This window comes from Anas platyrhynchos, chromosome 5, assembly GCF_047663525.1.
Source record: "Anas platyrhynchos isolate ZD024472 breed Pekin duck chromosome 5, IASCAAS_PekinDuck_T2T, whole genome shotgun sequence".
Classification (NCBI taxonomy): domain Eukaryota; kingdom Metazoa; phylum Chordata; class Aves; order Anseriformes; family Anatidae; genus Anas; species Anas platyrhynchos.
This window is the reverse complement of record NC_092591.1, coordinates 32,998,908-33,026,558: the sequence shown is the minus strand read 5'-3', so window position 1 is coordinate 33,026,558 and position 27,651 is coordinate 32,998,908. Positions and strand designations below refer to the sequence as shown.

Genomic DNA, 27,651 nt, shown 5'->3' with positions numbered 1-27,651 from the left:
AACAAGGAAGACTTCCTCCAGGTCCCTTTTGCCCAGCCAAGTGGCATCACAGCTTGCAGTGACTTCCTGACAGCCGCTCCGTTCTGCCTGGCTGTATCTGGGAACCGCTCCGTGTGTAACTAGCACTTGGGAGACAGGTTTGCTTGCTTGCTTGTTTTGTCGTATTTGCCTCAGGTTAAACCTCCTGGTGTGGTTTAGGGGCGAGACCCGGATGCAAGTGACGGCACAAAGCTGTGGCAAAGGAAGGAGACGGGGAGGGATCTCAGCAGGCCATGACTAACCACCTGTCCTGAGGAGCCAAGCCAGGGAAAGGGTGACAGGCTGCTGAGTCCTCACCAGAGCCTTTCCCACCTTACCAAGGGCAGCTGTGGGGAGGGAGGACTCTTTCTGTGGGGAAGTTCCTGTCTGTCATCCTGCACGGTGCTGTGCCTCTTATTTTATTGTTGCTAGTCACGGTAAGCTGTTAAGTACAGGAGTGCTAGAAAAGGAAGAAGGGGAAATTGTGCTGAAACCTGTTATGCTGCAGAAGCATCTGCATTTTCACCATGTCTGCAGTAGGCTCCTATAGGGAGATAGGTATGGAAATGGCTCCTTTTGTGAAGCAAAGAGCCTTCAATTTGCAGGAAGCTGATAAAATTTAACATTTCCCATTGAAGTTCCCACAGGTGACCCGAGCTGTTCTTGCTGGGCTGTGGTGTTCCCCAGGCCCCCCCTTCTCCCTCCCTTCCTGCAGACACCACAGCCCCTGGGAAGCTGTAGTCTTTGACACCTTTAGGCCCACTGCCAGTGCCTCCTCTGCTTTCCCTTGCATTTGGGGGTGGAGATCAAAACATACACTTTAGGAACCAAAACAAACACGGACGGATTTTCCAATGATCCCCAGTTAGTGGCATTTAATTCACATTGCCTTTTAACAAGAGCCTTCAGCCCTCACCCTTCTGACTGCATTACCAAGGCCGAGGGGGCTGCGGGCTGCCTCTCTGAGCCCCTTGCCTTTACTGCTGGGACAGGGCTGCTTCTTGAGGTGGTGCCAAGTCCCCACTTTGGGGTTCCCCAGTCAAATACAAATGCTGGGAGCTGTTTGTCCCTCAGTATTCCAGAGAGGAGGAGTACTTAGTCACCGCTGAGGAGCACCAAGGCTCTCCACCTGCAGGTGGGAAGGCAGCACTGCTGCTCCGGTGAGGGCTGTGTGTGCTGAAGCACCCCGGCTGCTTCCCCAGATATTCAGGGGCTGGGAATGGACAATATGGTCTCCTTATCTAGCGAGAGCTCAGGGGCAATGGGGCAGCTTTTTCAGTTTCCATGCTGCAGGGGAGGCACCAGAGGGTGAGGGCAGTGAAGCTGGGGTGCAGGGGTACCAGGGCTGCCACAGGGCTCTTCTGACCTCCAGCCCAGTCTGTTTTCTGATCCACAGAGTTACTTCAGTGCCTGCTGCTGCCCACAAGAGAATCAAGAACATCTTTACCTTGTGGTGTCAATGTAGCATCAGTACAGTCACCTCTGCTGCCTTTCCCGGCTTAATTTGTGCTAACTACCATGTTTGTAACCACAGGGAAAGTGATTATTTTCTAAAGCAGGTGGAGAGTGGCTCCTGGCTGTCTTGAAGGAAAAAAAACAATCCTCTCTGGGCTGGGACGCGAGGGTAAGAGGCCATCCAGCTTCTCCGGAAAGAGGAGCTGGGGCCCTGCTGAATTATTGAGGGTGCGTAACAGCCGTCAGCCTAGAGAGAAAGAGGAGCACCGGCTTCGGTCACAGGTGTGGGGTGGACAGCGTGAGCTCCAGGAGGACCGTAACCGGATCCACCTCTTGCACTCATTTGCTCCAGTGCCTCAGCTGTTTGGCACCATGACACACGTGTTCAGCTTGGTGGCCCTCCTCGGTTGGGGCCCTAGACCATCGCAAAAGCCCACCTTTTGTGGTATTGAATCCCACCCCGCTCCTCTCAGAGGCAAAAGCTCCCTCCTTGGGCAGGTGGCTGGTGTACCCATGGGAGATGCTGCCTCCCTCCTAAGGAACAACGCTGCCCATCCTGCACGAGGCACCTGATCCTGTGCCCACAGGAACCTCTACCGCGCCCTCACGGGGTGATTTTACACATTGCCTTTTTGCTTCTTCCTCCTGCTTTAATGATTGATTAGAGCAGCTTGTGACAGAGGGAGGCCCACTTTATCTGTAAACATTTATTTTTGCATCGCCACCTTCTTGCTACAAAGAATTCATGACTAAGCGCTTATAACCCAGAGCAGGATAATAAACATCCTGTAGTGCAGCTCGGTTTGGCGTGCAGATCTCCTAAGGGAGACCAACCTGCTCCCCTGTGTGGTGACACTGCCCAAGCAGCACGAGGGCACCAGGGGCTGCTCGTAGCTTTGCTGATAAAGCACAGACAGTGAATCTGCCTGTGGCCCTTCTCAGGTATGGTATCTCAGCCCATTGGTCACGCTCAAGTGGGGTTACCAGTCAAGAGAGGCTCCATCTGCTCGAACAACAGGCAGCTGCCATTAGGGTAGGGTGCACTCCCCTCGTCCTCACACCCATCCCATGCTTCATAAATTCAGCTCAGCTGACAGAGGATTAACAGGGCAAGCTCCATCTTCCATGCAGAGCTCACCTGACCTAAGGACGAGCACCAGGGTCAGCATGTGTAATGAAGGAAGGGGACAACTTCACTGCCAGCTTCAGCCACTACAAATGTTTGGATGGACTGCTTTTTCTTGTTTTAATGCTAGCCTGCCTGGAGTTCTGCAGGAAAATCTGTCATCAGTCGTGGCAGTGGGACCAAGGAAAATGTAGGTTGCTTTCGCCCATCTGAAAAAAAAAAAAAAAAGTCAGACTTTGAACACCAAGATAGAGCCCTTCTGCTGGGAGACAATTTAATACCTGGCAAAGTGTGTCCTTTGGTCCAGATTTACCTCGTGTTTGGATTGTCTATTAACCTTTGAAAAGTCAACAGTTGTAAACGTGTTATAAGCTTATTCATAGGTTTTGCAAGATTTTTTAACTGTTAAGAATCTCTCCTCAGGGAGTATGCTCCCACCCTCTGGTAGTATGGATTTTTTGAGAAATTTTGCTCTAAGTAAGACAGCTTTAGGAGTGAGACTAGGGGGTGAATGAGGTCAAGCAGCGATGAAAAATGGGGCAAGCTTAGCAAACTAATTAGCTGACAGCTGGTTTCTGAATAGAAGCTTCAGTCTGTCTGAAAAGCAGGTGACATGATACCAGTTTTAGGTATAATTTCATACTTTATCCCTTTAATGGAGCTGGAGTAAGCTTCAGGATAAACATTTTGTGGAATTGTCTGTCAGAAAATATATATATTTTTTTAATTCCCCCAAATTCAAGTTGAGAAGAAGGGCTGGAACATCCCTGCTTATTTTTCTACCAGCCTGTGTAGGAGTTGCTGCTGGCTGGCTGTGCCACCACCTCTGGGCACAGTGATGTGGTTTTGGCAGGGGGCCTGGGTCTGACTTCCAGAGAAAGCCAGTCTCCACCTTACTTATTATTTCCGCAAAAACCATGGGATTGAAGATGCTGATCTGCTTCATGACATAAAAGCTTGGTGGGTTGATCTGTGTGACAGGGCAGCACCCAGTGCAGGTCATGGGAAGGCTCTGGGGACAGATGGATAAACAGGTGTGATATAGCACCAGAAATAGGGATGGGCTTCCTGCTGCCCTGACACCTCATAAACACGTCTCATCTGATTTCTGCCCCTCTGATCAGTGCTGCTCACGTGTCCCTCTAAAATGGGATAGGGGAATAATGTTGCAGAACTTTAACCCATATTCCAGTAAGAAAGAGACTATAAATTAATCAATGACGAATATCGTGACAGTTTACAATGTTTTAGCATTATCCTGTTTACCATAAATACCTTCCTGTGCGAAGAAGATAATGCTTTATCCCTCGATAGGTATGCTATTACACCCCATCCTGTACAATTTTTTAAAGAGCATAGATTTTGTTTTCTCTCAGAAGTGCCTTGCTCAGATGATCAGGTCACCAAGATTTCTACAAAAAGATATTTGAGAAAGCTAGACTGAACTTACAGCAATGTAAAATGGGACTGCTGAGACAGAGGTTGGCTTGCAACAGCAGTGACCCCACTATTCCTATCCTTATAAAAGAGTAGATGTGGCCACCTGACCCCAGACTGATTCTCCTTACCTGTGGTGGGTCTAGTGCTGCAGCCCTACCATGGCACCTGTGCCATTTAAGTGGGAACCAAACCCTGTAGCTGCAGGTGTTAGGAGTTCACAGCGGCTGGTGGAGCTCAAACTCCACAGGATTTAATGAATGATGTATGGATCAGCCCTCTGGATTTGCACATGCACATCAGTTACACCTGTAGGAAAAGTAATTTAAAACCTCCTTCTTCCCCACCTCCCGCCACTTCTTGGAACTGGCTTGCGTTAAATATTAACAAACCTTGTTTATCAGTTCCCTGCTTCACTTGGCTTCTTTTAACAGCAGATGCTATTACAACAACCCCTCTCCCCTCCCTCCCTGCTCGTCAGCAGTGCTGGTTGTGAAACCCAAGAGCCTGCGCCCGGACGCTGCCCCAGCTACGTGCTGTCCCCCACCGTGCTCCCTGGCATCACTGATGCTGCCTGCCTTTGGTGAAAGCGAGGAGCTTGTGCCCTGAGCCACGAATTGCAGGGAGATACTGGTTAAGAGACAGAGGAGAGCGGCCCACGGGAAGGTGAGATCCTGCAGGTGGAGAGGAGGAGGAGGAGGAGGAAGAAGCAGTGAGGATGGCCAGGAACTCCGGCACACTGCCCCGGGTGACTTTCCAGACTCCAGAGAAACCTGGGGAGGAATCATCACACAGGAAACTGGGCAAGCTAACCATAAAGTACAACCGCAAGGACCTACAGCGCTGGCTAGACCTGGAGGAATGGGTTGATGCCCAGCTGCAGGAGCTGTACCAGTACCCGGTGAGTAGTTGGGGCAAATCAGCCCCTCGCTCGTTAGATGAATGGGACAAGGGCTCTGTGTGCTGGGACAAAGCTTCCTCTGCCTTACTGGAAACAGATCCTTGTCTTCCATCTTTGTCAGGTATCCTATTGCCACCTGCAACAGTACTCTCTTTGAATGGTGTGCCCACAGTCAGAGAAGCCTGTATTGATGTATTCCAGCTAGCTATAAGCTGTCTGGTATTACACCTGCTGGGAGGACAGCTATTGCTCAGCACAAGTAGCAAAACTTAGGCAGGTGTACCAAGCCACATGCTGCTAAGCTCTGTGTGGTCAGTGGCTTTGCTGCAAGCTGTATTAGCTGGATTAGAGGTGTTCAGTGTATTTTTGTCCCTTTTGGTCACAGCAGTGTGGCTATAGCTGCTGTTTGAATGAGGCACTCAGGATAAATGATGTAGCTGCAGACTCTGGACACACTACTGGCAGCAGGGGAAGAAAGACAAAACACACGCTGAGATGATGTGTATAGAGACCTTAAACCTTCACAGACCCCTAGAGCTGTCTTCCTCCCTGCATTTTCCTTAACTAGAGGAACAATCAGTCCCAAATCCTTCCTGCATATCTGAGAGTGGTCAAACTAGGAAAGGTTTAGTAGGAGTGTTTAGGTACAGCACCTGAATGGTACAAGTATTTACTTTAGGCTGTTGTAGGGTATGTGGCATTTTTTTTCCACAGAGATGTGATATTTAAGTCAGCACTGACTGGGTACCCTGAAATTTTAACCCATTACTGTCACTTCTATTCCTATTTTGTGCTTAGATAAATGGCACTTACACTGGGAGCTTTCAGAGGGGACAGTGCTTTTCCACTTTTGAGATGGGGTAATTCCTTTAGGGTGTAGTAAATTGCACCTCAGGGTCTCAAACCTATTTAAATAGCTTGAAACTTTGTGGTTTTTGCTTTAATCTGCAGGGTAACATATGTTGTAATAAAATAAAATACCTTTTTTGACTCACAACCCAGTAGATCATAAGTGTCTTCGACAGAAGAATAGATGGGTTTAACAAGTTGTGTAAAATAGGTTAATCATGTCCTGGATGGGGATGGACTAAATTAACTCTCAAGATTTTTCTGCCCTGTTTTCTATATTCACACCCCAGTACAATGTTAAACACATTTTTGAGATAAGGGGACAAAAGAGCCAATGATTACTTGGACTCTGATGCTCTCTTCCACTCTGAGCATCACCAGTTTCAAATTACAATCAGCAGTGGAAGTGGACATGCTAGAACAGCCCAGGAAAGGTGATTTTTGTGCTATGTGTCATGATGGCACAGAGAAATTCCTATCTATTTTGAGAGGGCTCCAGGATGGTTGTCCATATCTGAGCACCACGGAACAATGTCAGCTCCTCCCCTGAGCAGGGGAACTTCAGGAACTCTCTCTGAGGCTTTTTATTATTGTTGTTGCTGGTTTTGGTATTTTTGTTGTTTATTATCATTGTTTTCTGTGTGATTATTATATCCCTGTTTGATATTTGTGGGAAGATATGGGGTTCTCATGCTGAGTTGGGAATTATTGCAGTTTTAATGTATTAGTTCTGAGAAGCTTTCTTGAGATAGATGAAAAGCACTTCTTGGTACCACCAGTAACCTAGTCCAAGATGCAACTCCTTGTGGGCTACTCTCAGTTGTCTAAGTCTACAGATTTACTCTTGTAAAGGTCTCAGAAAAACGAGTTAGGCTACCTTGTTACTTGTGGCTTTCTGTGAATCAACTAACTGGGAGCTGTTTGCTGGGAGCAGCTACCCAAAGGAGGTATTTTTTCCTTACTACAAAATCCCTGCAGGCACGAGTGAGAAATGCAGCCATGCCCTTACGGGAACAGATTGCCAGGAGCTTGCCTTTGCTAGCACCTCTCCAGAACAATAGTTTTATTGACTTCCTGATGTGCTGGGGCAACTGAAGAGATTCCTGCCAGGAACTGCATGTGATGCTGTTCCACGTCAGAGACTGTTAATAGGGTACCACAGAAATTTGCGTACTACCTTTTCAAATAAATAAATGTGCCACGATGTATGACTTGTAAACATCCAGGTGTAAAACAGATCCTCCTGCCCTGCTTTGTGCATTGTGGCAAGACGATTTGGTTAGCCCTGCTGGGCTTCTCTAGATCCACTGCCTTCCATTACCTCACCTTCTTGTCTTCTCCACCTGCCCTTGGCAGCGAGGGCAATATTCCTCAGAGTCTTCCAGAAGTCCATATGACAGAGTTGGAATGAACAACGCTGCAGGTTCAAATGCCATCAAGGTTCAAACGTCATCTCCTGATACAGATAATCTGAATGCTATGCTATTTGCTGCCACAAGGCTTTTTACAACAAATTTAAGGCTCAGGAGACAATTTGGGTTTTTGAGACCACTCCCTGTGCTTGGAAGTAGGAACACAGTCCCTACTTGAACTGGAAAGCCATAAGATGTCCTTATCCTACATTGCCCTTCCGATCCATTTATTTCTTTAGCCAAAGTCAGGCTGTATCAAGACCTGTCGTCTAAATAGTCACGTGAAAACTATTCTAAGAAATGTTGTTATGGGTCATAGTACAGCAAGTGCAACTTTTATTACTAGTTGTCAAATCAGCTGTGTAGCCAAGCTGAACACCTACTGCTTTTTACTTCCTGCATGGCATGGTATGACTGATCAGAAATAGTTTCTTTCTTTTCCGTAAGTACTGCCTTTATTGTTTAATGTTTTACATATAAATCTGTAAATGCCATCCAGCAACTAGGTGCTGTGCTGTTTACTCATTATCCTTATTCTGCTGGTTACTGTTAAAATATCACTGGTAATCATGTTGTTAAAGGTTCATCTTGCAAATACATAGGAAAACAAAGCCTGCCATCCTTAACAGGCTTTTGGAAGTGTACGGACACAGACACATTTTAGGTCCAAGTATACAAATGTTTCCATCTAACATAACGAGTCTATTACTCGGATCACCAAAGCTTGGAGGGGGTCTCTCTCACATTAAAGAAGACTATGGCATATTCCTATTATAGAAAGCTGACAAAAGAGTTGAGCTTTTCAAAAGCATAGTTGTTTCTTTATGACTCCAAACATCCTTAGTGCAAATACCAACCATGTGAATGTGTGAGAGACAATCTGTAGACAATAACAGGCTCAGGAGAGGATCTCAGTGAAGCAGCATTTTTATTTGCAATTGTGGGCATCCAGCAAGCATGAATGCGTGGCACACATATATCATAGCCTTATATTCTCTATTATCTCCTGTTTCCTCATTGGCTGAGTACTACAGGTTCACAACCTACTCGATGCTTGTTACTATACCATATGTGCACAATATTATTTGACCAACCTTTAATTTCTCCTTTTCCCTTTTTTTTTTTTTTTTCCTTCTTCTCTCATGACTAGAAGGTCCATGATTTGTTGTTTTTACTGATTTTGCGCTGCTCGTCTTGCTTTTCTTACCTATCCCCCTTATTTTGGGACAGTGGGACTTTCCACTGTCCCCTTATCTGCTTAACATACTCCATACTGTTATGCCACTGTTATCACTTTCACTGTTATCACAATCACTTTTGAATATGCAAGGTGGTTAGTAGAATTTTCTACTGCAAAAACACAACTTTAATTCCCATAAATGTATGTAGCTAAAAAGCTTTAAATCTCCTTGTATTAGTAGTGCCTCTTTAAGCCTGCTGGACTTCTGTTTGGTGAACACCTGCACATAAGCTTCATGGAAGTGGGTTGTCCCAAGCTGGGTTACATCACACTGCAGTTGGCAATTGATGTTGAATATTCTTGAAGAGGTGGAGCACCTCGCGGCCCATGATCCTTGAGAAGTCATCAAGGGTTGAGATGGGAGCAGATGATGAATCAAGATGCGTGGCTGTAGCAGACACCACAGAGGGGCTGTGGAATACATGCCCTCTTTACAAGAACTTCCTTATTTTGAGATGATTTATTTCTTGACCTCAACTTTGCAGCACAGTTCTATTTTAACTGGCTACTTCTCAGGTGCTCAGTTCTCCCAAGATGGCCTCTAGAGTTCTTAAAAGCTTGAAGGTTTATTAACTGTGTTTTTTTTTGTTTGTTTTTTTTTTTTTTTTTTTCTTTTTAGCTGAGAGAGAAAACAGAGGCACAAGTTCATGGACCTGAAATTGATCTTGAAGATCTCCTGGATGTCCCTAATGAAGAACAGAAACTAAAACTACAGGTCAGATAGAGGGACTTGGTGGCTTTCAGTTAGGGACTGCTGTCATAATACAACATAGCAGTGGTGTTTGGGCTGCAGAACACATGCATCCTGTGTTACAGGCTGCTTCCCTCTGCCTTTTAGCCTGTCATGTACTGTAAGATTGTATGTCCTTTTTGTAGCTCAAGGGAAGTGTCAATTTATAAAACTCTAAAATGACTCCTTCTTGTCTTTTAGGAAATCCTCCATGAATGCTCCAGCCCAACAGAGGTGAGTGAAACACCATCAACGTATATATTAGGCTGTGCTCTAAGAGTGTGTTTGTTGCTACTTGGCTGAATAGCCGGGGTGTTACTTTGCCTAACATGATACTGTATATTTGTTTACTTTCTAATGTGAGGTATTAGGACATTTGTTCTGATATGTTATAAAAATATGTTCAGCTCTACATAGCTGAGCTGAGGATGAGCAGCGGAGCAGACGAATGATTTTGCTGTGTAGCCAAAGTTTATTCCATGTTTTTGACATCCTGAGGTGACCAGGCTGAGATGATACTTGGTTCTCAGTGTGGAAAAAGTATAGACAGTTCCTATAAGGATCTTGCATGCCATTAATTAAATGCATTTTCAGCTTAAAAGATTCTAGTGTATGAATGACAAGAATGTAGGATGGCCCTGAGATTGGACTAGGCAGATAATTGTTTAACCCCTTTAGGTCAGTTTAACACATGCTTCACCCCCACCCTGTGATCTCTAGAAGTCCTGGTTTGAGTTAGAGAGCTAAAGAACTCTCACAAGTTGGCACAGCATTCAAAGGAGCACAGCTTAGTACTCTGCAGAGCAGCGTGTGCATCACACAGCAATTACCTTTGCTGCACACTGCTGTGTGCAGACTAAAGTCTCCTACTCCTGCTTTAGTCATGTGCTTTGCACATGAATGTTGTGCTCAGATGTCACTAAATGTCTTGTCCAGCCTTTATATGTAGCTGCACAGTGATGAACATGCAGAAAATGAGATGGATGCATTACTCCCATCAAAATTAAACTAACGAGCATTGTGGATAGTCTCCTAAGATGGGTCTGGCAGACCAGGCTGGCAATAGGGTTTTCAGTGTGTCTAAGCTTCAGATCTTGGGCAAGAACTCCACTTTCCCAGAGAGATAACTGAAAATAGTTTGCTCTAATGATTCAGCAACCATGAAATTGCTGAGAGTATGCTTCTTGATAACTACAGCTGGATATTGCTACCTCATTGGCAAAAGTATATACTCTCACCCTTGTAATCTTGAATCCAGTCCCCTTGAAAGATCACAGCAGACTATTCACAGAAACTAGACAGAGGAAACAAACTGGTTTCCTCTGAAGGGACTGAATACATAGGTAATTTACCTCCAGAGCATGCTGTGGCAGGCAAACTCTGATCACTGGAGTGAGGAAGCTGGGCTTGCACACAGCACAAACCATAGCAAATTGCAGTACCTCTGGTGACCTTGCCTAATTACAAGGATATGTAACTAACCTCTTTGGGTGAAGAAAAGCTGCACAGTCCCTTACAGTGATGTTACTTGCCATGAAGACGGTAAAGTTTGCCCTAGTCACTTTGACTTCTGCTTGGAATAACCAGATGGGCCAGTTTGGTTCATAGTCCTTGGCTGTGTCAGCAAAGTAGTTGGGGTTTATCTCCATTAACTGCTCATCTATCTGGCCTTCCAGTCCTCAACCCCTGCTCCAGGTTATCATTAGTCCTACATGTGTTCTGTTCCACCCCCTTCTCTGCCAGCCACTTCCTTCTAGAATTGGCACAGCTTCGGCGTGGTTTGCAGTCCACAACATGGAGCTTTACAGGTTGAACAAGGAAACAACAAGAGGGACGGCTTGCTTTGCCCTACATGGGGAGGGCAGCAGAAGTGGGCAGGAGGTTATGGTGGCAACAGGAAGCAGGAGAGCCTAAAAGAGACAACACCATCTTGAGGTCATCCCAAGGTAAAACAAACAGGCATCAGGGATGAAGAGAGCAGGCTAGCTGCTGCAGATACAGTAAACATGGCTACACAAGAGGAATCCAGGGGAGGTAGAGAACAGAGGGGCTTTTAGACCCCTCTTCGCCTATCAAAAGGTCTCCCCTTCCTAAGCCAAAAGATACATTTTCTCCATCCACGTAGAAATCCTAGTTTCTGCTCAATATGAAGAGGAATGGGGGAATAATGCAAAAGGAATAGTACTCTATGGGTTGGTGAGCAATGGAATTAACACAACATCCTTCTTCCTACAATTCTCCTTGTAGGACTTCATTACAGAATTGCTCAGTCGACTGAAAGGTCTCCGGAGAATCACCAATCCTCAGAAGAAATTACCTCACCCATAAGGGACACCAGCTTTGGTCACAAGGAAACATGCATCTTCCCCACAAAAAAAAAATGGGATCAGCAAGATAACTTCAGAATATGCTTTGGACTTACTGTTATTGAGACACATCACCAAGTTTGTGAACTTTGTACCTGTGGTTTGAAGTTTCCACTCCTTCCACATCTACGTGCACAGCAGGGAGCTACGTTGCATATTCGCTTGTTTCTTAAATGGCATTTTAACCGTGGGAACAGGACAAGACGTCGCTCCTTTAGTTTCTTCTAGGAATTTCCATGCTGGCTGGGGAGTACTGAATACAATTCTCAGCAGGTCATCAAAACTTCTTCCACCCACTGCAAGGAAAACAAGGCACTGGTTATCACTCATTCATCAACACAGAAAATCAGTTACTGTGAAGCTGCACCCTGCTTCAAGTCTGGCTGGGACCTGACTGTGATCTCCTACCTGTTACTACTACACCTAACTCTACAGGATTGAAAATACTTTGTCTGATTAAGCCTCTGTCATTCACAAAGGTTGGACAGAATATACACAGTAGGATTGAAGGAAAACAGCCAAGTGCATCTGGTCAATACTTAAGGGGAAGTTGGTGAAACAGCTGCTAAGGCTAATGGAAGAGATTGTGTTTCCTCTTTGTGGAATTCAGGCTTGATGATTTACAAGTGTCTTCTGAAGGCCTGGGAATTATTTTCTCACCATTTAAAAAGACGTTAAAAATGCTTATTTTGTATATTAAAACACAGAAAATCAGCTATATGCTGCTTGACTTTGCTTTTTTTTTTTTTTTTTTTAAAGACACTAAGGAAAAATTGAACGGAAAACATACCTGCTTCTAATTTCCCTGTAGGGAGAATTGCAGAGTGAGTCTTTGGCAGACAGGTAGGTCTCCCAAATGAGAAGTGAAGTAGGACACAGTGACTTGCTGCACACACTCTTCTGGCTGTAACTAATGTGTGGCTGGAAAAATACAGAGGAAACTACATCCAGCTTCTCAGCAAGTCAGTAACTTGACACATGTGGCAAGGAAATAAGACAGCAAATGGAGGATGTCTGGTTAGGCAGATCAGTCTCATGTTAGGTCCTGCCCCTAGACTCTCATGTCTGCCACTCAAACGCAAGGGATGAGCTGCTGAGTTGCATCCAGAGGGGCTCCTACATACCAGTACGTTCAAGGCTAGCTTTTGAGTACATATTCTATCAGACAAGAAGGGAAAAGGGGGCCAACTTAGCAAGAAAAGGGACTTGAAGGTTAACTAAAACAAACAAGGACTCGGGCTGAACTAATAATATCTCAAATCCATTAGCTTCTTAATCATCATCAGTAACAGTGATGACTATTACCTTCTGCATCCCTCCTATTTTTCAGAAGTGTCAGTGAACAAGATGTGGGCTGTGTGTATCTCTCAGCAAGGACAAAATCCTTGCTGCTGTAACAATGGTGATGTAAGGGCTTGCTTGTCTTTGCTGTTCTTGAGTTGTCAAGCCATGCAGCTCACAGTTGTCCTAAGGCTGCTGCTCCCAGAGGCTCTAAACCTCATCCACCAGGCTTACCATATCAGGTCCATGGGCACGTGCCCTCCTTGGCTTAGTAAGGGACCGTGAGGACATGCCTGCCCTCCTGATATCTCCAGTTTGTAAGTACAATAACAACAGAAAAAAATCAGTTCACATCTGTACCTGCTGTAGATCTGGCATTGCTCATGGACTTATTACATCACCAAATAGGTTCAAACAGAAGTTCAGGTGGAAGACCCAGGTGGACAGACCATGAGCTAAGTGTCCTAAACTATAGCTGTAATTAGCCACAGCACAGAAGCTCACAGGTGTCTAGATTAATGACACACTCTACCAAGATGGCTTTGTTTTTTTCTGCTGAGCTGTGATAGCACCAAGACCTGAAGTGCCACATCTCTGGCTCAAGAGAGACTTTTCTCCATGCTGCACATTTTTCTGTACCCACTCAATTTGGAATGATGCAAAAAGCATTTTTAGCTGTAAGTATGCAGACATTGTTAGAACCCAGAAAAAAAAAAAAAACAAAAAAACACCAAAAAAACAAAAAACAAACAGGCTTTTGAAACACTGCTTGAGAGAAGTTGTCTTTATGTGTCCTCTTCAAGTAGCAGAAAGAGTAAGCTGTGGCCCCTGTGACATGCAGTTATTTCTGGTACATAGGAACATCACTACAGCACAAAAGAGCACTCAAGACAAGCAAAATGTGATAACAGGAACAAAGCAAGATATGGCCAGTGCTAGCTGATTTCTTGGCTCTGGTGCAAGAACTTTTAAAATTGGTTCTTAAAAGTAGTAAGTCAAACTTGCTTTTATTTACTTTTTTTTTTTTTTTTTTTTTTTACTCTCAGCTTAACCCATAAGGACAGACTGAAGTACATTTTGCTTACAAACAGCTTCCAGTTATATTCGCTGTTTCTCATCACCATCACTAGCATAAGGCTGTAATATTTGGTATATGGATACTGTTTGAGAAGGTTTCTTTAAGGAAACTTTGGCCTCTTGATTATACCAAGATAACTCAGATCATGTGAAAGTTCATGCGCATTTCTAATTGAAGGCTCATGAAGGTGTATAATATAACCTTCAAATCAATTTTCCTTTATTATGAGCAACACTTATGTTCCCTTTAAAAATATTCAGCCTGCTACATTTCACACTTGTTACAGCAGTTAAGATAATGTGCATATTCACAAACTACAGCAATTGTGAGTTAATGAAGCTTAACTGAAACCTCCCTTTGTAAGCTAATTTGAGTTCAACTTCATTTGTTACCATTACTTTGAGTTCTTCTTGGGGAGGAACCTACTTTTTTTAGTTGACATAAACATTTTGAGAATAAAAGAAAATATTTTTGTGCCCTCATGGCAAGCTACAATGATAAAAGGAAAGAAATTTATTCTTTCTTGCAGATATCAAATTCTCTTCACGTCCTTGAATGGCTATGACTGAAGTTGCCCTAGCCAGTGAGGAACTGATAGGTTCCCAGTACCTTTACTAGGTAACTGTGCCCAGTTAAAGGTCACACAGCATTCTTCTTTCATAATGACAGATTCAGCTAGGTTTGCTTCCTGCAGACAGCTGACTATGATAGTTTGTGCCTCAGTGACCTCCATGTAAGAGGGAAAAGAGGGCTACAGTGGGAATGGCTCTTCAAGGGGAAAGTGATTGGGCTGCCATTAAAATGGCCAATTACATGCAGAAAGCTCAGCAGCCACAAAAACGTCCATTAGTGCAGTGAAAGAGTCAGCATGTGTTTGTATGACTGAAGAGAGTCTTCGACGTATGACTAAGTTCTATTTCAGGTACTGGCTTGGGCGCATTTCTGGATTTCTTGGGATGAACCCACAGAAACAAATCCAGGAAGTTAAATAAGCTGCTTCAGGCTGTAAACTGCTGCTTTACTACTGTTGTGCATGGGGGCAGGGTTCACAGGACTCAGGCTGCATAACTGCACAAGGAGCTCAAAGTTTTGTTGTTGAGGAAGCAAAACCTGGGCGACCCAGGCTGAAGCCCAAGGGAGTGGATCAGCCTTACATGGGATATAAGACCAGGTATTTGCATCTTCTTCTATACAGGTTGAATACTTTGTGTTTTGCCTAATCTAAGAGAGAATTTTTAGACAGACTAATTATCCTGGTTAAATAAAAATGAAGCATCATTCCCACAACAATACAAAGCTGGAACTGCATTTTGTTTTCATTCTGAAGACTGCAAACCCCTCAGGTCAGTAACTATCTACTTAAATCTTGTGTAACACAGGACTCATTGTAAACTCTTGCATCACAAGAATTCAGTAGTTTTCCTCTCTGTCCATCCCAAAGTGGCAGGCACTTTTGAAGCAAGGACTCTTAGGGGAAAGAACATCCTCCACAAGAGTCAGGTTTTGCTACCCTTTCCTAACAAAGGGTTTTGACAGTGCTGACACACACATTAGCAGTTCTTGCTGGGTCAACCTGCAGTGTTACTATTCCACATTGTCTGATACGGGTTATTACTGAAGCACCTGATCCAGCCCAACATAAACCCACCTACAGAGGTAGTTTGAGGTATTTACTGTGCTCTGAGCAGGGGTGGCTGAAGTGCAGGCAAATAGTGTTTTGTTACCTCACCTACAGAGGCAGTGACCTTCAGCACAGGGCAGGGCAGACAGCTGGGAGTGGCAATGTCAAACCAGACAGGCAAGATTCACTGGAAACCCTCTGTCAAAGACAAATCCTTGATTTTATTTTTAATTTTTTTTTGACACTCCTAGAATTTGTCAACCTTAGACAACTGTCTCAGAAGTCACATTGTAGCCCTGGGAAGAGCTCATACCAATTACAGCCGACTTCTGGAAAGTTTAGTCAGGTATTTCAAGCAATTCTGGGTGCTGTGGCCACTGGCATGTGTCACGTGCATCTGAACTATCTCCAAGGATGGATATAAGTAAATTAAACTGAGTTTCTCTCACAGCCAGATAAACAGCATCATACAAGTAGCATCTTTATTCTACCAGGGGACCAACAGAGCCAAACCCCATCTTAATATTAACACACAACTCTTCCAGACTAACGTGCTAACAAATAATGTGGAATTTAGGCACTGCCACTGCAGATCACAATGCAGTGTGTTTGTAGCAAATTACCTTTACAAAGCATCCTTCATTTCAAGTACAGGAGCAACACTGCTCATCAAGGCGGAGTAACCATCACTCCTCTGCACCTCCCCAGCAACACCACAGAAACATTTTTTGTGACTTCATGATCCTTACTATCTTCCCCTGAGCCACCTGACAGAAGGACTGAGATATCACAGGAGGGTGACACTTTGTAAAGAGCTATCAGGCATTCCCAGTTGAGACTTTAAACACAGGCCTCCGTAAATAGTTTTTATTATGTTTTGGAAGTTCTCATCACACATGACCATGATGTAGACAGTTTCTTAGTGCAAAGTGCTTTGCTGCCTTGTGAACCAATGCGTAAGTTAGCAAAAGCAGGAAGTTGCTTATCAGCCAGCACTGCCTTAACCACACATCTTTACTGCTACCCAAATCGCCTTACTTTATAAATATATAGATGCATATCCACCTCCTCACATCAAGTCCTTATTTATCCCAAACAGGCATGGCAAACCCAGCACTTTTCTGGTTGCGTTCGTGAGGACAACGATACATGCCCTCCAAGCCTCTCTCAGATTACAGCACATCCTTTTACTGTCCAAAACATCACCCATTTTGGCTGCAAATCCAGCTGGAGTCTTCCCATCTGGCCGACTCCCTCTTTTCCCGTTCTCCATCTCCTTTTCTGCCCATGAAGAATGTGATCACCTCTACTTGCGAGGAAGGTGATAGCGGGAAGTGTGGTGGTCCTTCAGGTCAAACTCATCGTGGCCTTCCCTAAAAAGCAAACACAAGCTGCAGTCAGGAGTAAACACCCAGCCAGGAAACTCACCCTTAGCCACTGCATAGGATGCCTCCCAACAGCCCTATAACAAACTTATCCCAAGGACTAACTGATAGGACCCCACAGGCAGCCATGTGGACTGGTTACTTGAAACACTTATTTGGAGCAGAAGATTCTGATGTACTTTGTGAAAAGCTCTGTTCATTCTTGCCTGCTGGCATGGGAAATGACAACAGGCATCTCTGACTCCTTCCCTCTCTGAGAGATTCCTGTAATTGGTAGCTTACTTTCAGCACCATGTCTGTGATTCACAGGCATGTTAGTGACTCCTATGACAACAGCCAAAATGACAGTCTGCTCCACACAGCTCTGAAAAATAATTGTCATGGCTAAAATGCAGCATACTGGCAGCTGTCTTAACCATGCTGAGAAGCTGGCAGTGTTGAGTAAGACATGAGCTCACATCTCCAGCATACAACTGATATACTCACTCACCTGACACACCGCTGGTTCTGCTTTTATAGAAGTTTGGCTGATCTGTTGCTTGCTTGTTTTCTTTTTAAGTCATCTGATATTGCCAGTTGTATGTTTTCTTACCATTTTAGTATGTTTTCCATTCTCATCTCTCTATAAAACCCCTTTGCAGGAAATGAGAATACACATAAAAGCATCCCCTACTTTCCCAACCAGATCCTTAACATCTTGCTACCTAAATGTCATCCAGAATTAATGAGAACACAGCCAACTACTCAATGCTTTTAAGACATAAAAAAAAAAAGAAACCACTCAGGCTGTGATGAATAACTTTTTATTCAAGGGAATTAACCCTCCAAATCTGAGACAGCAACATTTTGTCAAAAATCAAGTTACGGGTTTTTAGGCAGTAAAACTGTAGCCACTGCAAGACCCAACTGAGGAAGAGAAATTTCTCCATATATTTCAACAACCTGACATTTTTAATGTGGTTTAAGACTTCACGGTCTCAACCTAAGAAAATCCTCAGAAATTTATACGGTCTGATCTCCCCTCTTGTGAGAAATCCAGCCTAGATTTTTCATCAATGTCTTTAAAAAGCCACAGAAGTCACTAAACAATGGACTCACTTATCCCATCCCACGCGCATCAGCTGCTCCAGAGATTGGCCAAACAATGTGCCCAAACATGCGCTGGAGCAGAACAGACAGAGCATTGCTGCCCAGGGCCAGTTTAGTCCCTGAGGCCTGGGGTAACTACTGGTCATTCAGCTCAGATTTGGGTTCTTTGAATCTTCCTTCCTACTTTCTGTTCTTCTGCCCAACAGGATGAACAAACAAAAGTGGCCAAGCTTACCCGTGACCTGCCCCTCAGATGAAGAGGGATTGCAAGACTTACCGAAAACAGCGCTGGCAGTAGAGATCCCCATCGCAGCCATGGCAGCGCAAAGTAGCATCTTCGTTGCAGATGCAGCACCAGGGTAATTCATCCTCATCACTGTCATCTGTCCTGGCAAGAGCTGTGTTGGTTGGAGTCTGGCTCTAATTCACCAAGAAAACAGACACGGAATTCAAACCGTAGCAGACACAATACAGACACAGTGCTTCCATTGTAATGCATGATGGCCACAGTGACAAATCAAATAGCCCAAGGATGTTCACTCTCAGTTGATCCTAAGTCAAGATGAACTTGACCAGAGCTCAAGGATAGGCTCCATATGCATGTACGTGCATATTTAGGCTGTTAAATAAACACCCAAGAAACTACCAGCATTTGCTTATGAATTTGTATTGCCTAGAAGATAAACACCCTCAATTCAGTGCCTACAGCAATATACACCCGCATCGCCTGGACTGTGCTAAAGGTTGAAGCCCAGATCGTCTGGCAGGCACAACAGCAAGACCAAGTGACAGACAATTCCTGCTGCAATGGCAAGCGATCAACTGGTTTTGTTGAAAGGAGCTGTGTGTGGAGGGAAAGTGGTGGGAAGGTGGGAAAAATTGAGGTTTCTATTTTCTCCACATTAAACAAAGAAAACTGAGGGACAAAGAAAGTGATTTGCCAAAAGACTCCTACCACTGATCTGCACCTCAGGTTGGGCTGAAAAGATCTTTTGAAATTACAATCAGGAACATATTCACAAGGTCATCCATTGTTTCCTTGTGCTTTACAGAGACTTTGTAGAACTGAACAGCCATATGCACACCAAAATAGAGTGCCTGCACACTGGCAAAGGCAGCTTCCTAACACAACAGCAGTAAAGTAGCACTAGCTTTTACATCAGTGATCCCGAAAATGCAAGGTGGCTGACATACCTATGAGATGGTTGTTTGCAACAATGCTTACAATTAAATAATTTCTTCTACCAGGGACAGGACTGTCAGGTGTCTGTGACTCACAGGTCCACTTAATTCACATAATATACACTGGAGAAGGTGTACGTATTTCCATAACAGAGTGGAATCCATTCTGAATGTAGGGTATCTTGTTGCTAATTCCTTCCTCTGACGTTTCAAGAGAACACAGATGGTTGATTACTACCTAGAGTCTATTCTGCACATGCTGAAAGCACTGGAAAACCTCCCGCTTACCCTGTTCCAGGCTGTATGCTACTAGACCACAGCCTTCTTGGTCTAATTATATGGGTGAGTTAAAAATCCCTTCTCTGATACCCACTTTGGCAAGCTAATTTTGATTGACTTCTCTGGGTTTAGAGGACACTATCCCATTCAGCCGAAAGCCAGCCTGAAAGGAATTGGATTTCAGGGTATGAGTAATTTCTTTTACAAGTGCAAGGATGAGTCACAGCTGTGCTCAGGGTTGGTCAGCTATGCAGACGCCCCTGAGATGTTTGATTTCTCAGCTTGTCTGCCTTGGAGAAGCTCTTTTTGTTTGTTTGTTTGTTTTTTGTTTTGTTTTGTTTTCCTCCCTTCACTGCACTGAGCCTAGGATACATCAAACTCTTGCTGCAGAGCTGTACTCTCCTGGGATCCTGAAGCACATCATTTCAAGAGATCCTCACCAGTTCACTGACCTTTTGCTTTGTTTTCTTATGCAGGTTCTGTTGTGAGGGTCCTGGCTGGGTGATCTGATCTGGAGGAATGTTGAATCCACTTGCTTCATCCAGGGCCGCTTCCTCTGTGAGCTGGTAGTAACAGAAAGAAAGAAGCCTCTTGTTTAGAACACAATTAGGAGTCTCATTCTAAACTCTAAACCTCCCTCCCTTCCCCTTGCCCCCATGCAGTAACTGGAGACGACTGCACACATCAGTCTGGTGTTCTCTGGACAGCTGTGAGCTTGCTCTGCTTGCACTTTGAATACTGTGTGTACATTGTGAACAGTCAGTGTGACAGCAGGGGCCCTAAACTAATGCACTCTGCTTCGCAGTGCAGCTATCAGCAGATGCTCAACGTCATGCTAACCATACACATGGTCTGTGTCATCAGCCAGGAATATGAGCACAGAAAGCTCATGTCTGCCTGCAAAACAATTCACAGACATTTTAGACAGAAATGGAGGCATAAACCGTGCTAAACAGCCCACATCTCATCATGTTCTAGCCGGGTGGGGGAAAAAACCAAAACAAAGTAAGAAAGGACAAGCAGAGTGGGAGCAGGGCTGGAGGAAAGATGCACAATGAATTAAAAAGAACTTTAACAGACTGGTAGAAAAGTCTATCTCCTGTAGCTGAATCGCTGCATGGGAGCTATCAATGGAAAAGCACTAGGAGGGGAAGGAATGAGACTCTGCCCTGGAACAGAAAAAACACAATTTGCATGCTCACTAGGAAAAAGAAAAAGAAAAAGAAAAAGAAAAAGAAAAAGAAAAAGAAAAAGAAAAAGAAAAAGAAAAAGAAAAAGAAAAAGAAAAAGAAAAAGAAAAAGAAAAAGAAAAAGAAAAAGAAAAAGAAAAAGAAAAAGAAAAAGAAAAAGAAAAAGAAAAAGAAAAAGAAAAAGAAAAAGAAAAAGAAAAAGAAAAAGAAAAAGAAAAAGAAAAAGAAAAAGAAAAAGAAAAAGAAAAAGAAAAAGAAAAAGAAAAAGAAAAAACAAACACCAGGAATGATTGAAAGGAAGATAAACAAGGCCACAGGTGCCACTTCTGACCTGTTTTAGCACTCTCCGAATGGCTTCCTCCTCATCCAATTCTTCATCACTGTCAGGGAGTTTATAAGTTTCCAGTGTAACTGCATGAATGAGAGATAGAGCATGCAAGATTTATCTCAAAGAAAGGTACAAGACAAAGCAGGCCATCCTTACAGTTCCAGCCTCGATGTCTTAGTTGAGGTTAAGATGCTAAGGCTAAGGTCTTTCATACTGATTTTTCATTCTGATTTCAGGATGAACAAATCTTTACAATTTTACAGGCAACAAAATCAGTCTGTTTCTTGCACAACAGAGGAATTAAATGGATAAAAAGCCTCTCAGAAAATAAATTACTGACACAGGAACCTGGTCCCTCTCTTGGGACTGTATTCTCCTCTGCTACCCACCTTTCTCTGGGTCCTGACCTCTGAGCACTGCCAATCTCTTAGCAACTTCTAAGATCTTTTCCTGCCTAGTGTTTTCATCTCGCAGCTCAGCAGCAGCCTCTGCCAGAAGTTTATTCTTCTCCTCCTCTAGCTGCTTTGGGTCCAGACTTGCACGGCAAGCAAAATCTTCACTTTCCCGATTGAGGTCATTCAAGTTTTGGCTACTAACAGCTGCAAACAAACAGGCAGAAAGAACATGCTGGTGACTCAGCAGCAGTGTTTCTTTGGTACAGCCAACATCACTAAAGCAACAGACAGTATGGGAGAAGCTTGAAGCTCTCCATTAATCCAAGTAATAATGGGAGAAGGCATGACACAACAGGATCCACGCTGTACATGAAGAAAAGAAAGTGAGCTAATCTGCACTTTACAGGGAGATTACAGAGGAAGCACTGTAGCTGGAAAAGTAATGGTATCCCACAATCTGATGTTTTACAACAGAGCACAGACACATTAGGAGTAGCAGCAGCTCCTCCCTAGGAAGTATGGCCTTACAGAAACAGACAGAAGCAATCTGAGTAATACAACCCTGAGAAAATGGAACCATCTCTCAAGTAAAGATGATGAGACCCAGTACGAAGCTGGATGGCTGTTCTTAGTCAATCTGAGAGTCATAAAGGGGAGATAAACTGGACACCAAGCTCACCTGTAAGCTGAACACGGCAACACATATACATTATTAGAAAGACACAGATCTTTGGAATCCAAAATAGATACCTTGAGGCTGGGCTCCTGGACTGTAACGCTCATCAATGGCAACTTCCTCAGCCAGCTTAGTTAACAGATCATCTGTTTGCTGTGTCAGACTTCTGGTATCAGGGGGTCGATGTACCTGAGAAACAAGGAGGACATGAGAGAAAGCAAATGAGAGGAAAGCAGCATACTCAACCAAAGGAAAAGTCAGATAGCAATATCATCCTATGGAGAATCAGCATAAAAAGATGCATCTACTGATCTTGTGAGTCTCAGGTTATGGGTATCTGGTGTAAGACTTTCAAGGCTTCATTCTCAGAGCTGTTGAATGCCCGCAACTCTAAATGCAATCAGCTAAACAAGGCAAGGAGGTGCTGAATGTATAGGAATAGATGCTGCTGAAACCCAGCCCCAGCTCTGCCACTACCTCCAAAGTAAACACGGTCCCATTCTCAACAGTGCCAACCACCAGCCCCACTGAGGTCTAAGAGAACAGCTGTGTGCACAGCACTGCTGAAAAAGGAGCATGAGGAAACAATTTATCAGGGACAAGATCATTCATATAAGCCTTGAAGGCAGAAATCCAACTCCTTCCTCTTCGGTCTCAGGCTAATCACTTTACCTCTCTGGGCTTCCATTTCTGGAATAATTAACAGGATTTTGTTCAAAAGGGATACAATAATAACTGTGAGATACAACTAGAACACAGGGTGGATAAGCCCAAAACCACAAATAAACGGCTCTGAAAAAATATCAGGCCATTTAGGTACACAAATGGGTAGAGAAGAAAAAGGCTAGCGTCTATTGTTAAAAACAACACATGTACTATATATGTTCCTTTGTTCTTACGAAATTGATTCAGCGTACTGGTAAAAGCTAGCCATTTGCTAGTGAAGCAATGATGCAAAATAAGCTACCTGGACACAAAAAAGCTGAAGTGCAAAGGAAGACTAACATGCTGGGACACAGGAATTACTGTGCCAGCTCAGAACACGTTGCTGGTCAAACAGGTGCAGGAGCTTACTGGTCTGGGAGCCTGGGAAGGAGGACATCTTCCTTGCAGGACAGCCAAACGGTCTTCCATTTCCTGCGTGGATGGAACAGGTCCCCGGTAATCCTCCTTCAGCGCAGCCAACCTAGCTTCGATCTCAGCCTGAGAAGGGATGGACTCTGCAATTCAGAATAACCCAAGGTAGGGGGTTATTCTGTTAAGAAAAAAACTTGAAGCTATTTGTTTTCAGTGAGATTGTAATTTGTTCTGGAATCAGGCTTTGAACACCAGAGCAAAAACCTCCCTCGGCCCTTGATCTGAAGGAGGAGTTATGCAGCAGTGACTTGGATGCTACCCTAATGCTAACTGTTACCCTCTTCTCCCAAGTCACTGCCTCCTCCACGTTTTATCTTCCAGCAAGGAGACCACTGTTACTGTAACCTCATTCGGTAATCAGCTGACTAGGGATACCATGGACAGACAGGCAGAGAAACGTATGCCATTTAGGCAGCACAGTCCATTGCACCCACACTCTTTAACATAATCCCAGGCCTATCAGGCTGAAAAAAATCCCCTATACAACAAGGTAACCACTTTGCAGTGTTTCTTTCCCTTTTAGAGACCGTGTAGCATTTTAAAAAGTTCATTCTCCCACAAGCACCCTGAGGCAGCCCCATATCTGACTGCTGTACACTGGGATCAGAGTCCCTTTTTGCCCTTTGTGTGGCAAGACTGGCCAGGACATAATGCCATAGAGACTGGTACCACCATGGCCCAGCACAACGACCCACAGAAAAACTTCTGCAAAATGGTTTGGCCAAAAAAACGCTCATTTCATTCTGCTGCTACTGTGTTTGACCCAGACTTTTACCCCAAACAATGGAAAATGTGGAAGTGATTTCATGGGTAAGATATTGACCTAAAACTGAGAAGCAGTTTCAAGAAAAACCCCAAAGAACAAAATCAAAGTGAAAAATTAAAATCACTGCGGAACCTAAAATCACTGGCCACTGTGGCAACAAGATGTGGCCGCTCTGATCACATTTAACCCTTAAATTTCCTAAAGACAAACACTGAACATCCAGCACTTCCCTCTCCCTCCTGGTCCCATGCTTCCCAAGTAGCAGCATTCCCACCCAGGGAACCTCCAGTGCTCTTCAAAACTTACTGGGTTTCCTTTCCTCTCTGAGCTTCTGCAGTCTCTCTGCAATAGCTCTATCCTCTTTTGAGAGCCCCTGGTATCTGGAGTCAGCTTGACCTGGGGATTTGGCAGCTGCCTTATGTTGTCCTTTCATCTGGTTTTGCTTAGCCTCAAAAGCTGCTACACGCCTGTAACAAGGATAGAAAAAGACACAACAATTGAAAAGAGGGGAGTTTAAATCCTGAGATATGAAAACACCCTCTGTGAGCCCAACAGGCTATGTGAAGAATGTCAGTGTAAAAGAGAACAGAAACCACTCATTCCTGTACCAGGCTCTCCCATACTGGCACAATGAGGTACTGCCAAGAGTAAGGAAAACCACAGCTCATTAATGTAGTAGGCATGGCACCATCTCTGACGAGCCAGGGAACATTTCACCACCAGGCTCCTGTTTCCAAGCCAACCACAACCAGTCACAGATAAACACTGGCAGGCTGCTGTTCTTGAGTCTATTCAAAAGTAAAAAGAGTGCCCTATATCCTTCACAACAAAAGAAACAAACAGGACAGCAAAAGCCCCATCCTTAATTCTGATCAAGCAAACACCCACATCACAACACAACCCACCACACTTTTTGTGGTCTCCATGGGGAAATATGAAAGAGCACAGAACATGCTCTAGGTGACCCTGCTTGAGCAGGGGGCTTGGACTAGATGACCTCTGGAGGTCCCTTCCAAACTCAACCATTCTGTGATTACAACAGAAACAACTGGGTGACTGGCAAGTGCTACTCACTTTTTGTAGTTTTCTGGTGGTGACCATTTTGCTGAACTGTTCTGAGGTTCCTGTCTGAAAGACAAAAACATTGACATCTCTGAATTCAAGGCTCCAGCCATTTAAAGGCTTCAGTCATTTATTCTCTGAACCCAAGAGGAATCAGTATACACATTTACTGACCTCCTGGTAGAATCCCTTTCATAACCTCATTAATATGGAGGGTGATTAGCTGATGAAAGAGATTAAGATGATATAGCTGCTTTGGACAGTATGAAACTTCACTTCTAGTCCTTTGTTCCTGTTGTTTTGCACCTGAACAAAGAATTGATTAATATGGACACCAGGCAGGGCTGAAATACCCTCACCTTCCAGAGCGTGCACATCCCAGTTCAGCAAGCAGAGAGAGAGCAGTTAGATGATCCTCCCAGTGTAATTAGCTTCCAAAGCGTATAGCTCTCTGAAAGGGGTTGTGGCATGCAACAAACAGAATTATATAATGCATAAGCTAAATAAAATGTTATAAAAATGATTATGTAATCACCAGTATCACGATGACTTCTTCTAGGACACTTGAACACTGCACAACACAATCATGTCTTGTGTAACTGTGTTCTACCTCCCTGTGTTCACGCTGATCTGCTAAACCACACACTTACGTAAGGTAGCATATTTTATTCATTCTTAGAAGGCAAAGCTACAAACCCGTCTGTGCTAAGGCCTGTATAACAACAAACAAAGGCAATGTCTTTACTGGACCACTTTCCAGCTCAAAGGTGTCAGTTGTGAAAGCTGTTTGCATGAAGAACTTCAGTCCTTGCAGCCCACAGAACTGCAGTCTATGCATACTATCTACCAGCTATTCAGTCAGAGAACAATTTTTTTCTGTTGTAACTCTATAGTACTGACATTAAACAGACAAGGAAAAAAAATCAACAAGAGAGACCTGGGAAAAGGCTGGGCTGTTTTATAAATGGCTTTGGAGTATGGGAAGTCAGAAATTTTCAAAGCTGGAATACTGTGACTTCTGTATTTGCACCTGATATCAACGGCTGATGGTATTTTCACGAGGCAGTGCTTTTGAAGTAAAGACCTGTGGAATATGAGGCTCTTCTTTAGACAACTGCAGAACAAGAAAATTTCCCACTTGCTGGTATCAGCAGAACTTCCTTGCTCTAGCAGAAAAGCAGGGAAGGGAGGTAAAAGAAATGCAAAACAAGGAAGAGAACACGGAGGAATTGGTAGAGAGAGGGGTTCTCGTGTACTCGTGTTACTTGTTCATATATGTGTATGACCCACACTGTTACTGAATTAATTTGTTTGTTTTCAACAGGCAATCTACAGGATACGTTTGCATGTTTTTTTCTTTCAGAAGCAAATTAGTTCTAAGTTTCAAAATTCAAGTTTTCAGGCCACATGTAGCAGAGACCTCTCAAAAACGAGTAGCTGAGATGCTGTTTGCTCAGAGGTAATACTTTGATAATAACGTTAAGCTGCTGAACTATGACACTTCTGGAAAGGCTGCCTTTCCAAAAGGGTGAGCAAACACATGGTGGCGCATAACCTGGTCTCCTCTGGCTAGGACATCTATAGATATTCAGGGTCCCTCCATGAAGATTTAAATGCAGTTCTTTCAGGCTACGCTGACACCAGAGATCACAGCCTCACAAACCGTGGTACGCGCCTTCGGACAGAACAGCAGCTCCATGATGGCAGGGCTTGGAATTGTAAAGATGTAGAGCTGAGGGATATGGTTTAGTGGGGACTGTTAGTGTTAGGTCAGAGGTTGGACTCGATGATCTTGAGGTCTCTTCCAACCTAAAATGCTGTGATGCTGTGAATCCCACAGCACAGCAGCGTGCCTGGCTCCCCCTCAGCACCCCCAGGGGCGCCGAGCAGCCCGGGGGAGCCCCCCCCTCCTTACCCTGTCAGGCGGCCGTGGCACTGCTTGCACACCTTCTGCGGCCCGCCTCCGCAGCGGGGCACGGCGGCGCTGAAGCTGAGGCAGCTGGAGCAGAAGGCCCGGCCGCAGCTGGCACAGCCGCACTGCGGGGACACAGAACGTTAATTAATTAACCCATTAATTAATTAGTTGTTTTATTTTTAACAGGCAGGCAGAGCTGGGCGGGTGACACCCGGCGGCGGCCTGCTTGTCGCGACACTTGCCTCCTTCTTGAAGACGCCGAACTTGCGCGCACACCCATAGCAGCGGCTGTCCATGGCCCCGCCGCGACACACAAGTCGCGACTATCGCCGGCGACCGGCCGCAGGAGCAGCCCTCCTGCCCTGCCACGCACGGCCTGACGGGAGTTGTAGTCCGCCTCTCGGCCAGCCCCGCCTCCAGCTTGCCAGGCGCCTCTCCGCAGATAAACTACATTACCCAGGGTGCCGCACAGAGCCCGCTGGGACCAACCTGCCGCTACCTGCCGCGCGGTGCACTCTGGTACTTGTAGTCCGTAGCGCCCTGCTGGCGGAGACTCCATTTCCCTGCCCCTTCCCCTGCCCGGCGCTGCCTATGGCCGCCACCTGAGGGCCTCGTAGGCCGCTGCCTTGCTCCCCCCAGCACAGGAGGTGTAGCTGGTGCAGCGCTGCGTTTTTGCCCATTAACTACTACTGACTGTTAAAAACACCCACGGTGTATTTTATAACACTGACTG

At 44.7% G+C, this 27,651-nt stretch overlaps 2 protein-coding genes and 1 long non-coding RNA gene across 6 annotated transcripts; 1 reads left to right on the top strand and 2 right to left on the bottom strand.

Moving 5' to 3' along the window:
- PPP1R14D (protein phosphatase 1 regulatory inhibitor subunit 14D) lies at positions 1-12,254 on the top strand. Of its 3 annotated transcripts, none has more exons than XM_027458173.3 (5): positions 1-137; positions 4,471-4,937; positions 9,058-9,153; positions 9,370-9,402; positions 11,416-12,254. In XM_027458173.3, the coding sequence occupies exons 2-5, from the start codon at positions 4,755-4,757 to the stop codon at positions 11,494-11,496; spliced, it is 393 nt and encodes a 130-aa protein (XP_027313974.1). In that variant the 5' UTR covers positions 1-137; positions 4,471-4,754; the 3' UTR covers positions 11,497-12,254. The 3 variants fall into 3 exon arrangements, with proteins under 3 accessions (XP_027313974.1, XP_027313975.1, XP_071894833.1); XM_027458174.3 differs by having other exon boundaries at positions 5-137; positions 4,474-4,937; XM_072038732.1 differs by lacking the exon at positions 1-137 and having other exon boundaries at positions 4,393-4,937.
- Positions 2,166-4,160, bottom strand: LOC119717113 (uncharacterized). Its single transcript, XR_005266119.2, has 3 exons — positions 3,516-4,160; positions 2,881-2,936; positions 2,166-2,808 (listed from the first exon to the last, which is right to left on the bottom strand). It is a non-coding gene; the product is annotated as an uncharacterized lncRNA (long non-coding RNA).
- Positions 11,622-27,321, bottom strand: ZFYVE19 (zinc finger FYVE-type containing 19). Of its 2 annotated transcripts, XM_072038731.1 has the most exons (12): positions 27,161-27,321; positions 26,919-27,040; positions 25,016-25,069; positions 24,248-24,408; positions 23,113-23,258; positions 22,113-22,227; positions 21,357-21,566; positions 20,971-21,050; positions 19,902-20,012; positions 18,266-18,408; positions 15,623-16,887; positions 11,622-11,830 (listed from the first exon to the last, which is right to left on the bottom strand). In XM_072038731.1, exons 1-11 carry the CDS (start codon positions 27,212-27,214, stop codon positions 16,821-16,823), a joined length of 1,263 nt encoding a protein of 420 aa, XP_071894832.1. In that variant the 5' UTR covers positions 27,215-27,321; the 3' UTR covers positions 11,622-11,830; positions 15,623-16,820. The 2 variants fall into 2 exon arrangements, with proteins under 2 accessions (XP_071894832.1, XP_027313973.2); XM_027458172.3 differs by lacking the exons at positions 26,919-27,040; positions 27,161-27,321 and adding an exon at positions 25,178-25,198.
- Positions 27,322-27,651: the final 330 nt, after the last annotated feature.

Coding starts and splice junctions, on each gene's coding strand:
- PPP1R14D (XM_027458173.3), top strand. CDS start 4,755: ATGGCCAGGAACTCCGGCACACTGCCCCGGGTGACTTTCCAGACTCCA. Junction 4,938..9,057: donor AGGAGCTGTACCAGTACCCG/GTGAGTAGTTGG, acceptor TTTTCTTTTTAG/CTGAGAGAGAAAACAGAGGC. Junction 9,154..9,369: donor AACAGAAACTAAAACTACAG/GTCAGATAGAGG, acceptor CTTGTCTTTTAG/GAAATCCTCCATGAATGCTC.
- ZFYVE19 (XM_072038731.1), bottom strand. CDS start 27,214: ATGGACAGCCGCTGCTATGGGTGTGCGCGCAAGTTCGGCGTCTTCAAG. Junction 25,070..26,918: donor TGCCACGGCCGCCTGACAGG/GTAAGGAGGGGG, acceptor TTTGTCTTTCAG/ACAGGAACCTCAGAACAGTT. Junction 24,409..25,015: donor CCACCAGAAAACTACAAAAA/GTGAGTAGCACT, acceptor TCCTTGTTACAG/GCGTGTAGCAGCTTTTGAGG.